Here is a 14843-nt window from a genome sequence, read left to right on the forward strand (position 1 = left end):
CTCTCACTCTCTTCTGCTCTCTCTCTCTCTCTCTCTCTCTCTCTCTCTCTCCTGGATCAATCTCTTTCTTCCCTGGTCTCCCACTCCCTCTGAGCACTCTCTGTGGTCCCTTGCCCACAGCCAGCTGCCAGGGAACATCTGGGTTGAAGAGGCCGTCTGTGCTTCACACCGACAGGGAGATGCAGCAAGATCCCACACTGCAGGCACTCCATCTCCACGGGGCACAGGGAGATCCCATCACTGTGGGAACCTTCCCTCACCGAGTAGCTTGCTGCTGACAGGAGGATGTGATGTTTAGGTGGGGGAGGTGTGTGATGGACAATCCCTGTGAGAGATTGGGATTTGGGGAAGTGGCGCTGGGGTTGGGATGGAAATGGAGGAGTTGTGTTTGGGATGAGATGACAATGGGGTTTGGGGCTGACCTTCAGAGATTTCAGCACAGTCAGCTCGGACTGTCTCCCCACAGGTTTCTACAAACATTGCCGTGGAAGCGTTCCTGGTGAAGCCAGCCGGATACATGGGTCTCAGTTGCACAGCATTCCAGAGGGAGCACCCATTCCCCAACAGGGAAGGCCAGGTGCATGGTACCAGACCACAACTCAGCTTCCGCTGTAACACTGGGAACCTCACCGGCTCGCTGAGAAACTTCCCCGTCAAGGTAAGGAGCTCGATGTTTCTGACTGGCACACAGGGTCACTGTCTGTGTGTGTTAGTCTGTGCCCTTTGTGTGTCTGTGTGTGTCAGTCTGTGCCCGGTGTGTGTGTGCGTGTCAGTCTGTGCCGTGTGTGTGTGCGTGTGTGTGTGTGTGTGTGCGTGTCAGTCTGTGCCCTGTGTGTGTGTCTGTCTGTGTATCAGTCTGTGCCCTGTGTGTGTCTGTCTGTGTGTCAGTCTGTGCCCGGTGTGTGTGTGTGTATGTCTGTGTGTCAGTCTGTGCTGTGTGTGTGTGTGTGTGTGTGTGTGTGTGTTGTGTGTGTGTGTGTGTGTGTGTGTGTGTGTGTGTGTGTGTGTGTGTGTGTGTGTGTGTGTGTGTGTGTGTGTGTGTGTGTGTGTGTCTGTGCCCGGTGTGTGTGTGTGTCAGTCTGTGCCATGTGTGTATGTGTCAGTGTGTGTGTGTCTGTGTGTCAGTCTGTACCCGGTGTGTGTCAGTCTGTGCCCGGTGTGTGTGTGTGTCTGTCTGTCTGTCTGTGTGTCAGTCTGTGCGCGTCAGTGTGTGCGTGTCAGTGTCGGGGCGGGCTGAGGGTGTGAGTGTGTGCCCGGGGTTGTAACTCCTTTTCTTCTCTCTCTCCCTCCAGAACAGCATTGCTTTGGCCTCAGTGCAGTTGCCTCTATCCCTATTTTCCCAGTCGGCCCCTGGCCCCGGTGGGAACAGCTCCAGTTGCCGGCTGCAGTTTGTGGTGTTCCGTAATGGGAAGCTGTTCCCCAGCACCGGGAACTCGAGTAACCTCGCTGACCAGAGTAGGCAGAGGAGTCCCTCCACACCAGTCATCTTCACCGGGACAGGTGAGCCGCTCCGGGTACAGCTGAATAACAGGCAGACCAGCGGCTTGGCTTTGGGGACGTGATGGCCCATGTGAGCACTGACTGACTGGACAGACCGAGTCTGGCAGGGACACCACGACAGAGAGAGAGAGAGAGAGAAGGAGAGGGTGAGCGTGTATCTGGGGCAGGCAGCAAGGGGAGCTCTGAGTCCACAGCTGTTCTCAGACGCCCTGTTTCCCTGGCAAGCTGGGTCCTCCTGGGCCTGACAGCGATACCGCTCAGGGGCAGGAAGGCCTGACTTGGAGGAAGATCTGCCAGCCACAGGCACTGAGGGATCAGGCTCCATGTCTGTGAATGAGCAAGTTCAGGAGTGCAGCCCAAACCTCCAATGTTCAGCCAATCTGCCAGGCGGGAGGTGAGCACACTGTGTTCCAGGAGGACTTCTCCCTCACCTACTCTTCTGGCTCAGTCCCAATGATAGGAGGAGGGCTGAATGGCCTCCTCCTGTTCTGATATTCCAACGGCCTGTCGGACCCAAGATGGTTACTGAGGGTCTTGGTGCCAAGATTGAGAGGGCTGTGGACACGTCTAACTGAGGCCTGCTCATGTGGGAGGGCTCTCTCTCACACTGTGACCCCAGGAAGTGTGTGAACTGACTGAGTCAGACTGTCCTGAGCAATGCCAGCCATCAGCCCTGGCCTCCACTGGTCTGAGCAAAGAGGTCAGTTGAACTTGGCTCGCAGTGACAGACTGCTCCAACAGGCTGGATGTCGTGGAGAGCCAGCCTCATGGTGCCCCCTCCTTGGGCATTGAAGAAGCTGATGGAAGGAACGGAAGCTGGAGAGGGGCTGAGATCCCATGTAGCCCAGCGATAGTGTGGGAAGGTCAATCACAAGGAGTCAGGTACAGTGAGGAATGCAGCACCAAACTGACAGAGGGAGAAAGAGAACTGACATATCAAGGGGGTCACCATTGTTCTAATGTAGGAATCTTGGTAGATGAACTGTGCACAGCAAGATCCCAATGTGATTACGGAGTGAGTTCAGCTGCTAATTGGTGTGAGGAGTACTGTTGGGAAGTTTAAGGGGGTGAAACAGACAGAAAACACCATGTCATGTCCACTTTCATATCCCCTACCTGCCTTAGTCCTTCTCCCTCTCAGGAAGGGCCTCTGGGGTTGAGAAGCAGAGAAGAGAAGGAGACATGACATCCTGTGGATAAGGGTGTAAGATCAAGTAGGCACAGACAGGCGGGCACTTTCACAAGGAAGCAGGGAGAGACAACAGGCCGAAAAATGTGGTGGAGGCATCACACAGGGGACAGGATGGTTATTCAGACAGAGGGAGACAGTGTACAGGCTCGAATAAACCCATGCAGAGAACCGGAATCAGCATGATGAACTGAATGGCCTCATTCTCCTGGACTTGGAGGAGGAGGGGTGGTCTCGGTGATACTTGCTGGGCTTTCTGCTCTGACACCCTGCAGTAATCTGAGTTAGCTTGGATTCCCAGGGTAACCTACAAAATGCTTGGAGGAACATGCAATGTCAGGCTCTCAGCAAGATGGTAGAAACCCTCTGGGTGAAAAAGTTGCCCCTTAGGTCTCTTTTATATCTTTCCCCTCTCACCCTAAGACTATGCCCTCTAATTCTGGACTCCCCCACCCTAGGGAAAAGACTTTGTCCATTTACCCTATCCATGCCCCTCATGATTTTATAAACCTTTATAAGGTCACCCCTCAGCCTCCGATGCTCCAGGGAAAACAGCCCCAGCCTATTCAGCCTCTCCCTGTAGCTCAAATCCTCCAACCCTGGCAACATCCTTGTAAATCTTCTCTGAACCTTTTGAAGTTTCACAACATCTTTCCGATAGGAAGGAGACCGGAACTGCACGCAATAGTCCAACAGTGGCCTAACCAATGTCCTGTACAGCCGCAACATGACCTCCCAACTCCTGTACTCAGTGCACTGGCCAATAAAGGTAACCCCATGATGTAATAGCTCAGAGCAGGAAGTCTGTCCCTGGAAGAAGGCAGGGACACACAGATGGGAATGTGTCCTGTGTCCCCCCCCCATCTCTCTGAACCCCCCATTTTCACTGACTCCCCACCTCCCTGAATGAGAGGGCTGATACGATAGGGAGAGGGAATTAAAACCTCCGGATCAATGACTCCTGGGGCTCCTGGTCTAGAGGTCGGGACATTACCACCAGAGTGCTGCACTGGGGCCAGATTCCCATTGTGAGCAGGCTGAGCTGTTCCATGATGTGGATTCAGGATGAAATGTTAGTCTCAGCACTGGCCTCATGGGAACCAGGGAATTCTCTTCCTTCCAAATGGTGTCTCAGAATCGATGACATTGAGCCACAACAGAGTTCCTCCAACAACATCAGCATCCCACAGTGCTGAACCGGACTGTCTGCCTGAACGGTGTGTGGGAATGACCGCTTTCTGTGACACCGAGAATGGGCTTATTGACTGAGCAGGTACACTGACAGCAGGGAGGTAAGGACCCAGCCTTTACACTGGCTCTGTGTTGATGGTGGGAAGCACTCTCACTGCTTGTTACTGTGTATTTTAGGGACATAGTGAAAGGACACTCTCAGCTCGAAAACCCTTCCTACTGTTGAACAACACAAAAGACAGCAATGGGGACACACTACAAAGTAATGTTTATATTTGACAGCTTCATCCTGGGACTGGGCCTTCCGAAAAACTTCTCCCACAGACCCTTAGCACTGTAAAGGGAACTTGAAATGCTGATACAAGCAAATAAAATCCCAGCGTTATAAAGGGAATGGGATGAAGATTGGATAGGGTGAAAGTCAGAGAGTTACAGGGAAAAGGCACCTTGGATTGGGATTTTTTTTCATTGCTCTGGTAAAGATCTGGCACAGTTGTAAAGGCCAGCCAAATGGTGACTTGCTTTGAAGGCATCTATGTTTCCAACTGAGTCATCTCCAATTATTCTTCAATTGCTCTCTGAATTTAGTCTGAGTCAGTGTGTAAATAAATGTATTTGTGCAGCAGCTCAAAAGCTGAAGCATAAATCCAACTTCTGCTAAAATACTCGCAGGGCTATTGAAACCATTCAGAATTTCAAAAGGTTTAAACTGATTGGTCAGAAAATATAAAACGTACGTCATCCATAACAAGAGGAAGGTGCCTGAAACAGTTAGTAGTAAAACGATGGATTTTCTCCGGCTCTCCATCTCGGGATCAGTGTGTTTGTTGTTGTTGGGATCTCCCCGAAACCTCCTGCCGACTCTACCAGCCACTAGAATGTGTCTGATGGTCAGAACGTTGAGCAGCAAAATCAGCAAAAGTGGAAGACATGGGGTTAAGATCGAATCCAGCCACTCAAACACCCGCCACCCAAGATCCAAGTAGAAGGCTTGGCGTACGGCACAAAACCATTCCACATTATTATACGTATCGATAGATGTAAAGGTAAAGTACACAGGAATATTTTTGATACAGAACAGAGCGCATACAGCTGATATAACTATAACTGCAGTTTTCCCTGTACAATATCTTAATCTCAGTTTCTGGCAACTAATGGCCACAAAGCGATCCAAGGTGAAAGCGACAGTTAACCAGAGTGAGCTGTCAGTGGATGTATGCAACAGGATAGATTTTATCTGCACACAACAGTTATATCCAGGAAGCAATATGGAAAAAGAAGGTTATTAATCTGAGTAAATATCACATCAAAGATAACCACCATTAGATCCGCTGCTGCCATGGCAATCATGTAATAACTGATGCAATTGGAGAGACCACAGTTCCCTTGAGACAGGATGATAATCGCCACCAGGTTGACTAGTGAGAAAGAGAAACAAAGGCATTTACTGATCAGGCTGGTTGACATGACAGTGTTGCTGCATCAGACATTGAATTACATTGTGTCATCCTCACCCACTGATCAGAACAACAAATGTATACAGGAACAATACTAGGTGATGTTCTTCCTTCTCTACCCCTTCCTTAAATAGCTCTGACAATACCCATTCAACATCTCAAAATGAAAGAAGGGGGGTGTTCTTGAAGGAAATGTGAAACTCGCACAGTTTCTGAAGCTGTTTAGGGAGGGTGAGATGTCAGTGTGTGTACAGGAGATCAGAGAGGTGAACAGATTAAAGTGTAAACCCAACACCATCTGATCAGTAATACACAACAGGAGGCATTGGATAATAGTACAACATGAACAGCCACTGTTTTCATTTCAGAAACAAAGCAGAAAGTTCACACAAGATGTACACAAGCCAGCAAGGAGATGATGAGCAGCTCATCTGTGCCAGTGAGGGTTTGAGTGGGGTGCAGAGATTCACCAAGGCACTGGATGGAACTGCTGACCTGCTCTTCAGAATAGGGCACTGGGATCTTTGCAAAGCTCCTGAGAGGGCAGTCAGTGCTTCAGGTTCACATCTTATCTGAAAGACAGTGCCTCAGGTAGGGCAGCTTTCTGGTGGGAGGGACAGTCTGTGTGAAATGTTGATGGGGGTTCAAACCCATAACCTTTCTGCTCTGAGCATGCAGTGTGCTGTCTGAGCCCCAGCTGACATCCTTCACTGAGAAAGAGGAACTGAAGGTCTCAAAAAACTCAAAACAGGTTCCGAGATGAAACAGCGACCGTACATGATATCAATCTGAAAGAAAGGAGCTTAAATTCTGGCAAGTCACAGCAGCAGAATCCTGCTGAGACGCTCGTGTTTCTGTGGAAAAGCCGATCACATATTTACTAACAAAGTTGTCTTATTTACCAGGAATACCAAGAGCTGCAAGAACTGGGTAGTAAATGTCTTGTATCTGTAAAGTGATCGCCCGGCTCATTTTCCATCAGGAATGATGTCAGCCTCTGCCACAGGCACTGATTCTGACAGATATACTGATCCAAACGCTCCAGAAATCTCCTCCTTATCCCTGAAGAAGTCTCCCACAGACCCCCACATCCCTTCTCCCAGTGGGAGTATTATTCTGGTTGCTCTAACAAACACAGTCAGTCGGGTGTGTCAAACGCTCATTAGTTCCCTGGCAAGATGCAGAGAATTTGATGGTGGAATTTTGTGAAAGGAGGGATTTCGAGCTCATTGGGATAGAGCGTTTTGGGGGAATCCTTCAGCCAAGGTGGGGCAGTAGAAGGTTCCGGATTGTGTTGAGGGTGGGGGGGGACTGTGGGAGGAGCTGCTGGTCACTGGCTGCGTGCAGAATGGGAACCGTGATTTCACGTTGTCTTTTTCTGTCTTGCTGCTTCCTAGATGGTTGTGGTGTGAGTGAGGCCCGGGATCCTATCCTGGTATCTCTGCGTCACTGGCAAACGGGTGAAGACCAGGTGGCTGCCCATTGGAACTTTGAGCTTCTCAACGGCTATGGAGGCTGGCAGGTTGCAGGATGCCACATCACACATACCAAGGCCAACATCACCAGCATGTGGTGCCACACATTCAGTAACATGGCAGTGCTGAAGGTGAGCAGATCCTGGGAGTGTCTCGGGAATACCGTTCGGACAGATTGATGGTGGTGCTTCCTTGTTGAACTGTTCAGATCCTGTCAGAACCTTCATGGCCATCCCATTGCAAGTGCCCATCCCCAGGTCTCCCTCACCCATCCTTCCCTCTGGTGTCTCTATCGCTTCTCTTCCAGGAACAGCTGGATGTTTAAATTCTCGTGTCACTGAACTGATGGCATCACGGCCTCCCAGCTCTCGGCCTCTGTAACAGTCCCCTCCCTCGCTCTGAACCCTTTTGGACCAGGGAGGAAGTGGCTCTGGGAATCAGCAGCTGTGGAGGGAGTCCTGTGAGCTAGCACTGAGCTGTGCTGCTTGTCTGTCTGTGCTCAGGTGAAGCATGCCAGGCACTCCCTTCCCAGGGAAGGGAAAAATGGCCATAGTTTAAGGTCTTGCACCGGGAGGAGACAGGTCTCAATGTTTTGAACTTCTCCAGGTCTCCTGACATTCCCCGTCTGAAGGAAGGCAGCAGTGCCTCTGAGAGTCCATCCACACCAGAACCACTGCCCCAGTTTCGAGGTCAGTTACCAGTGTCCCTGCCAGTCAACCTCCGAACAGGTGGCTGAAGAAGAGACGCACTGTCTGGTCAGGGACTCGTGACATTGGAACTGACAGCTTTCACCAAGCTAAGCCTCGTCGCATCTGCGCCAATTGAATAGATTCACATCAGTGTTTAGTTTATAACTCTGTAGGTTCGGCACTGGGGGTTTCCTTTCTCATTTCCACCAAGAATTCTTGAATGAGACACATTAATCTGAAAGTTTTCTCCTTCTGTAAGGCTGTCCCATTCCAGGATTCTGGTTATTTTCCCCTCCTTCCAAACTTATTCAGCTGGTTGGTTGAGTTTGGAATGAGACCCGGTGAGGCCCACTGCTAACAGCTTCACATTAGGCAATCTTCATGTTTCTGTTCCCTCAGCAGATTCACACAAGGATTAAATCGACCTTGCACACAGCCAGTGGCTGACAGGGAAGCTCTGTGTCAATGCCACTTACATTGGCTCTCTCTCCTCTGCAGACCACATCAATGGGTCCAAGCTGAAAGGAACTCTTCCAGCAATACCCCCTCCCCCAGCCCGGAAGGAGGCCATTCAGCCCAGCCAGCCTGACCTGAGCCTTCAAATGAGCTGGTGCTAATCTCCTGTTCCTTCCCCATAACCTTGCACATTTTTTGTGTTTAAATAATGATCTCCTGTTGATTGAAGCCAAGCTTACCTGCACCTCCATACCCTGATTACTCACTGAGTGAAAAAGCTTTCCCCTCACCTCACATTTGTGTCTTTGGCAAATCACTTTCAATCTGTGCCTGAGAGTCGAGATCAATGAACGTGTGGGAAGAGTTTCTCTTGATGTACTTATTCCATCACTCCCTGTGGTCTTGAAAACCTCACTCAAATCTCCTCTCAGCCTCCTTCTCTCCATCTCCTCTCACCCTCCTTCTCTCCATCTCCTCTCTGCCTCCTTCTCTCCATCTCCTCTCACCCTCCTTCTCTCCATCCCCTCTCAGCCTCCTTCTCTCCATCTCCTCTCACCCTCCTTCTCTCCATCTCCTCTCACCCTCCTTCTCTCCATCTCCTCTCAGCCTCCTTCTCTCCATCTCCTCTCACCCTCCTTCTCTCCATCTCCTCTCACCCTCCTTCTCTCCATCTCCTCTCAGCCTCCTTCTCTCCATCTCCTCTCAGCCTCCTTCTCTCCATCTCCTCTCAACCTCCTTCTCTCCATCTCCTCTCACCGTCCTTCTCTCCATCTCCTCTCAACCTCCTTCTCTCCATCTCCTCTCACCCTCCTTCTCTCCATCTCCTCTCAGCCTCCTTCTCTCCATCTCCTCTCAGCCTCCTTCTCTCCAAGGCGAACATTTCAAACTTCTTCAACCTGTCCTCATCCCTGGAAAGACTCTTGGAAATCCCTCCTACACTCTCTCCAATGTGTTCCCATCTTTCCCATAATGTAACACCCCCAGGTGGACACATTCCTCCAGCTGAGGTCTAACAAGTGTCTTATACAAACTCGCCATCACCTCCTTGCTCTTGTACTCGCTGCTGTTATCTCTAAAGCTGAGAACACTGTCTGCTTTACTTACTGCTCTCTCCACCTGTCCTGCCACCTTCACTGACCTGTTTGTGGAAACACTCAGGAACCTCTGCTCCGTTGGAATGGTACCCCTGATTTTAGATTGTCTTTCAGTGCATCATCTCCGATTTCTCTCACTGTCACCTATCCACCTACTCAATGCCATAGAGTCATGGAGCCCTTCGGCCCAAAGTGTCCATTCACACTAACCCCATCTCCGTGCACTTGGCCCATATACTTCTAAACCTTTCCTATCCATGTATTTCTCCAAACCCTGGGAAAAATACTGAGTGCATTCACCCTATCCATGCCTCTCATGATCTAATACAGTTCGATAAGGTGTCCTCCGCAACCCCCCCCCCCCCCCCAACCAGTCTCCTACACTCTAAAGAAAATGTTCTGGCTTGTCCAGTCTCTCCAACTCAGACCCATGAGTCCTGGCAACATCCTTGTAAATTTCTTCTGTACTCTTTCCAGTTTAATAACATCCTTCCTACAGCAAGGTGACCAAAACTGAACACAATACTCCAAGTGTGGTCTCACCAACATCCTGTACAACTGCAATATGACTTCCCAACGTCTATACGCAGTGCCCTGACTGATGAAGGCTAGTGTGCCAAAGGCCTTCTTCACTGCCCTGTCTACCTGGGACTCCACTTTGAGAGAACTTTGAACCTGAACTCTATGGTCCCTCTGTTCTACTGCACTTCTTCACCATTTACCATGTAACTCCTACTTTAATTTGACGTCCCCAAATGCAACAGCTCACACTTATCGATATTAAACTCCATTTGCCATTTCTCGGCCCACCTCCCCATCTGGTCAAGGTTCTGCTGCAATTACTGATAACCTTCCTCACTGTCCCTGATACCGACTATTTTAGTGTCATCAGCAAACTTACTAATCATGCCTTGTACATTCTCTTCCAAATCGTTGATATAGATAACAAACAGCAGTGGGGCCAGCACGGAGCCCTGAAGCACTCCACCAGTCGCAGGCCTCCAGTCTGACAAGTATCCTTACACTATTACCCTCTGCTTCCTACCATCAAGCCAAATGGTAGTTCCACGCTATCCTCCTCAGAGTTTCCAATTCTTCCTAATTCTTCCAAGGTTGCTGTCATCTGCAAACTCTGAAAGTGTCCCCTGCATACCAAAACCTAGATCATGAACCTAATTCAGGAAAACCTATCATCAACCTGTGGGGAACTCCACAATAAAACTTGCTCTCGCCTGAACAATGTCCATTCACTGTAACTCTCTGTTTCCTATCAGTCATTCAGTCTTGGATCAACATTGCCACTCTCCGTTGTATACCATGATCGAGACCCTTCCTCACAAATCAGTCGTATGGCTCTGTGTTGAGCACCTTCTGCAAATCCACATACACCACGTGAACAGCATTTCCCTTATTCTGCCTTCCTGTTTCCTCTTCATAAAACGCCAGTAAGTTCATTCAAGTTAGCGGTCGGCGATGGTCGGGTGGTATTGCTGTTGGACTGTTAATCCTGAGACCCAGGTAATGTCCTGGGAATTCAGGTTCAAGTCCCACCATGGCAGATGGTGAAATTAAATTCAATTATATAAAAGTCTGGAATTAAAAGTCTAATTATAGTGTAAATCCATTGTCGAGTATTGGGGAAAGCCCATCTGGTTCAGGAAAGCAATCTGCCACCCTTACCTGGTCTGGCCTATATGTGACTCCAGACCCACAGCGATGTGGTTGGCTCTTAACTGCCCCCTGGGCAATTAGGGATGGACAATAAATGCTGGCGACACTCTCAACCTATGAATGAATTATTTAAAAATTCAACATCCTTTCCCTGTTAGAAATCCATGCGGACTCTTCCAAATCAAACCAACTATTTCCTATGGGACTGCTGACTCTATCCTCAATCACTGGAAATAAAGCTGACTGATTTCAGTCAATGACTTTTATCGCTTTTCATGTTTCATTCATTTGGTTCTCCACTTCTGCCAGCTGTGTTCCTTCTCAGGTATTGGTGAGGTTTTAACAACCTCTGTCTGGGAGCCCTCCCTCTGCTATTTTGCTGTTTCGCACCGACAGGAAGTTGGGATTTGAGGTCGCCTCACTTTACTGCTGTGTTGATTTCAATTGAACACCATTGGCCTGACTTCCTGTTCAGTCACTTCCTGTCTACTCCAGCACTTTTCACCCTCAGTCCATTAGAACAGGAACAGGAGGAGGCCATTCGGCCCGTCGTGCCTGCTCTTCCATTCAGTAGGACCATGGCTGGTCAGACACACCTCACATCCACTTCTCTGCCCTTTCCCTGTGACCCTTGATTCCGCTGATCAAGAATCTATCCGTCTCAGCCTTAAATAGACACAAGGACGCTGCCCCGACAGCTCTCTGTGGCAAGGAATTCCAAAGGCTCATGACCCACTGAGAAAACAAATTCCATCCTCATGTCTGTCTTAAACTGAGGGTGTACCCTCTGGTCCTACACTGCCCCAAGAGGGGAAACATCCTCTCAGCATTGACCCTGTCAAGCCCCTGAAGAAGCCGAGACATTTCAATGAGATCACCTCTCTGTCTTCTACACTCCAGTGTGTAGACTCTGTACCTGTGTCCCTGTGCGACCTACCTTGGCTCCTGGCTTTCAGGTCTCACTCTGACCCGACCATGCCTCTATCCTAGATTTCCCTTCTCCTCCGAACTTCACTCCTTGGGTTTTGTAACTCTCCCAGTCTTTACGTTTCCCACAGAATTCCAGAGTTGCTTCCCAACCTTGCTTCCCAACCTTCCCTTCAGTACTGGCCTTGCCTCCCGGTCTCCCTCTCTCTCCCCTAGAGGTTCTGGCCATTCTTCTCTTGGCTCTTTGCTCTGTGACTAGCATCATCGATTCCTGAACGTGCAAGCTCTGGTCTCCATTCAATGACAGGAGTTAGTCAATGTGGGCTCTCCACCTGCACTGACCAGTGTCTGCCACAGGATGCAGCCTGGTCTCTGCACATGGACACAATTGTTTGGTGGGTGTATTTTTAAAGATGTACTTGTGATAATCCCAAAATGGTGTTAGTTCGATTAGATTAGATTCCCACTGACAAATCAGATCCCACAGTGACGCCTGGTTTGATAAGAGCCTAACTTGGATTTTGTTTACCAGTGAAGGTCAGCTACTGACCACATTCACAAGCTCTTCCATGTTTCACTCAAACTGGAAAAGCCATGAACTGTAATGTTACTCACTAAGAAAGGTTGGAAAGATTGCATTACAAACGCCTAAAATGGTTTCAAACCAACTCTGTCTTTCTCGCTGTGCAACATTCTCACACTCTGACCCAGCATAACGTCAGTACTCTCTCGCCCACAATCACATCGGGGCATCTTCTCGCAGTTCATTCAGTTTGGAGTTTGGAATTTGAACTGGGGAATTGGGCTGTCAGAGTGAAGCTGTTTAATGATTAATGCTGTGACATTTTTAAACCAGCCTGAGAGTGATAGTGTGGCTAGGGTGATAAAGGGAATTTGTTTGCATTGTCATTGGGAGAGGTTTATAAATAGATGGAGGAAACATTGAGCTTGCCTTCAGTTGGAAAAATTTCATTTTGTGTAAGTCTTGGTTGGAGTTAGATGCACAATCACAGCCCCTCCTGAAGAAATGAAATATTTCAGAACAGTGACCACTGTGTAAGGATTTTAGTTTCATAGTTCCAGACGAGACATGTTTGATGGGAACACTGAAGAGATTATTCAAAGCTGAGAAAGTCATAGCTCAATTGTGTGAATAATTGAGGAAGAGCTTATCAAACTCCCAAGGTACGTAATGAAAAGAAACAGTTAAATCCCAAGTATAGGTTGTAACAGTGAAGGGAATTCTGTCTGGTGTTTGAGTACTGGAAAGTGATTATTTTAGAATAGATGAAATTGGAATTTTACTCTGTGTTTCACCTTGTGCTATATGAAATGGATTTGTTTATTTTATTTCATGTGTTCTTTTCAGAATTTACTTGTGCCTTTCTGTTAAAAGTAGATTGGCAACATCCTGTTGTTGTGTTTCAGTGAAAGAGCAGCCCATTAAATTTTAAAATGCTAATGTCTCCAGCCCAGTTTCAGTCCAGGATCTGACTTGTGCAGTAATAATACCAGCAAGGGGTCATGCTGCCACACAAAAAATTCTTTCTCAGCCTGCAACAATCACAACCAGTTTCCTTCCTGCAAATTTCTCCATGTTACCAGAAGGTATTTCTTCAGCGAGTATCTCTCCCGAGATACCGAAAGCAAACCGTGAGTTAAACTTCCTCATCGCTTAACTTCAGAGCCAGTTCCAACAATTTTGCAGGGTGTCCTGGTGATGTATATAGTCTTTGTCTCCTTACTTGAGAAAGAATGTAGTGGCACTGGAGGGGGTGCAGAGGAAGTTCACTGGGGTGATTCTAGAGTTGAGGGGGGTCAGCTGATGAGGAGAGACTGAGTAGATTGGGACCATACTCATTGGAATTTAGAAGAATGTGGAGAGGGGTAGGGGGGAAATCTCACGGAAAGATCTAAAATGATGAGGGGAATATGTAAGATCGAAGCAGGGTGGTTGTTTCCACTGGTGGGTGAAACTAGAACTCAGGGGGTGTAGTCTCCTCTAAGTGAGGGAAGCGGATTTCGGACAGAGTTGAGGAGGAACTTCTTCACCCAAAGGGTTATGAATCTGTGGGATTCCCCACCCCCACGCAAGCAGTTCAGGCGACCTCGGTGAATGTTTTTCAAGGCAGTTTAGGAATTACGGGTTATGGTGAGTGGGTGAGTAAGTGGAGCTGAGTCCACGAGAAAGTCAGCCATTATCTTATTGAATGGTCAATCAAGGAGTCAGATGGCCTACTCCTTATGTTGTGTTCACTTCTCTGACATACCCACACACCGATTCCCTTCTGTATTTCCCTGTCTGTCTGTCTCTCTCTCCCTGCACCCCTGTTGTGAGATAGCAGCATTGTTTTCCACCTATCTTTTCAATGTTCGAAATTACAAACCTGCTTTTACCGGTCCGAAAACCTCAGTAAAATGCCTCCTCAGAGCAACAACTCTGAGTGAAGCAATTTCTCCCATTCTTAACACACAAAATACAAAACTTCAATTGAATGTATTCCTCATACAGTATTCCTGGATTTTTGTTTTTACTGTCTGCATCTTATTGTAATTTATGTTATGTTAAAGTTAAAAATCACCCAACACCAGGTTATAGTCCAACAGGTTTATTTGGAAACACTAGCTTTCGGAGTGCAGCTCCTTCATCAGGTAGCTAGTGGATAGGACACAGAATTTATAAGTAAAAGATGAAAGTGTCAGACGACTGGTACGATGTATTGAACAAACCTAGATTGCTGTGAGGTCTTTAATTGCTGAGAATGGGGATGAGGTTCCAAGGTACATTGTGTGTCCCATCAGCTGGAAACACACAGTTCTGTACATCTGTGGCTCGTGATTTAAAATTGCACATTGTTGTCTTTCTGAGGGAAACATGTACCTGGGAACGTAACTCCAGCTTTAACACAGATTCCTTCGGGAACCCCAGATTCACTTACAGTTGTTTCACTGAAAGTTGTGACCTTCAGAAATGTGGAGAAAGTGAGGACTGCAGATGCTGGAGATCAGAGCTGAAAAATGTGTTGCTGGAAAAGCGCAGCAGGTCAGGCAGCATCCAAGGAACAGGAGAATCGACGTTTCGGGCATAAGCCTGAAGAAGGGCTCATGCCCGAAACGTCGATTCTCCTGCTCCTTGGATGCTGCCTGACCTGCTGCGCTTTTCCAGCAACACATTTTTCAACACCTTCAGAAAT

At 48.3% G+C, this 14843-nt stretch overlaps 1 protein-coding gene across 2 annotated transcripts in view; it reads left to right on the plus strand.

Annotated features, from left to right (window-relative positions):
- Window positions 1-14843, plus strand: part of adgra2 (adhesion G protein-coupled receptor A2) — a 158432-nt gene that overhangs the window by 127935 nt on the left and 15654 nt on the right. For both annotated transcript variants that reach the window (XM_087984193.1, XM_087984194.1), the window contains exons 12-14: window positions 467-658; window positions 1293-1500; window positions 6735-6943. In XM_087984193.1, coding sequence (XP_087840319.1) covers window positions 467-658; window positions 1293-1500; window positions 6735-6943 — 609 coding nt within the window. The remainder of the gene's footprint in view (window positions 1-466; window positions 659-1292; window positions 1501-6734; window positions 6944-14843) is intronic.

The sequence above is a fragment of the Chiloscyllium plagiosum genome, unplaced genomic scaffold, assembly GCF_037043375.1.
Source record: "Chiloscyllium plagiosum isolate Xiang-an unplaced genomic scaffold, Cpla_swu_hap1 HiC_scaffold_48, whole genome shotgun sequence".
NCBI classification, from domain to species: domain Eukaryota; kingdom Metazoa; phylum Chordata; class Chondrichthyes; order Orectolobiformes; family Hemiscylliidae; genus Chiloscyllium; species Chiloscyllium plagiosum.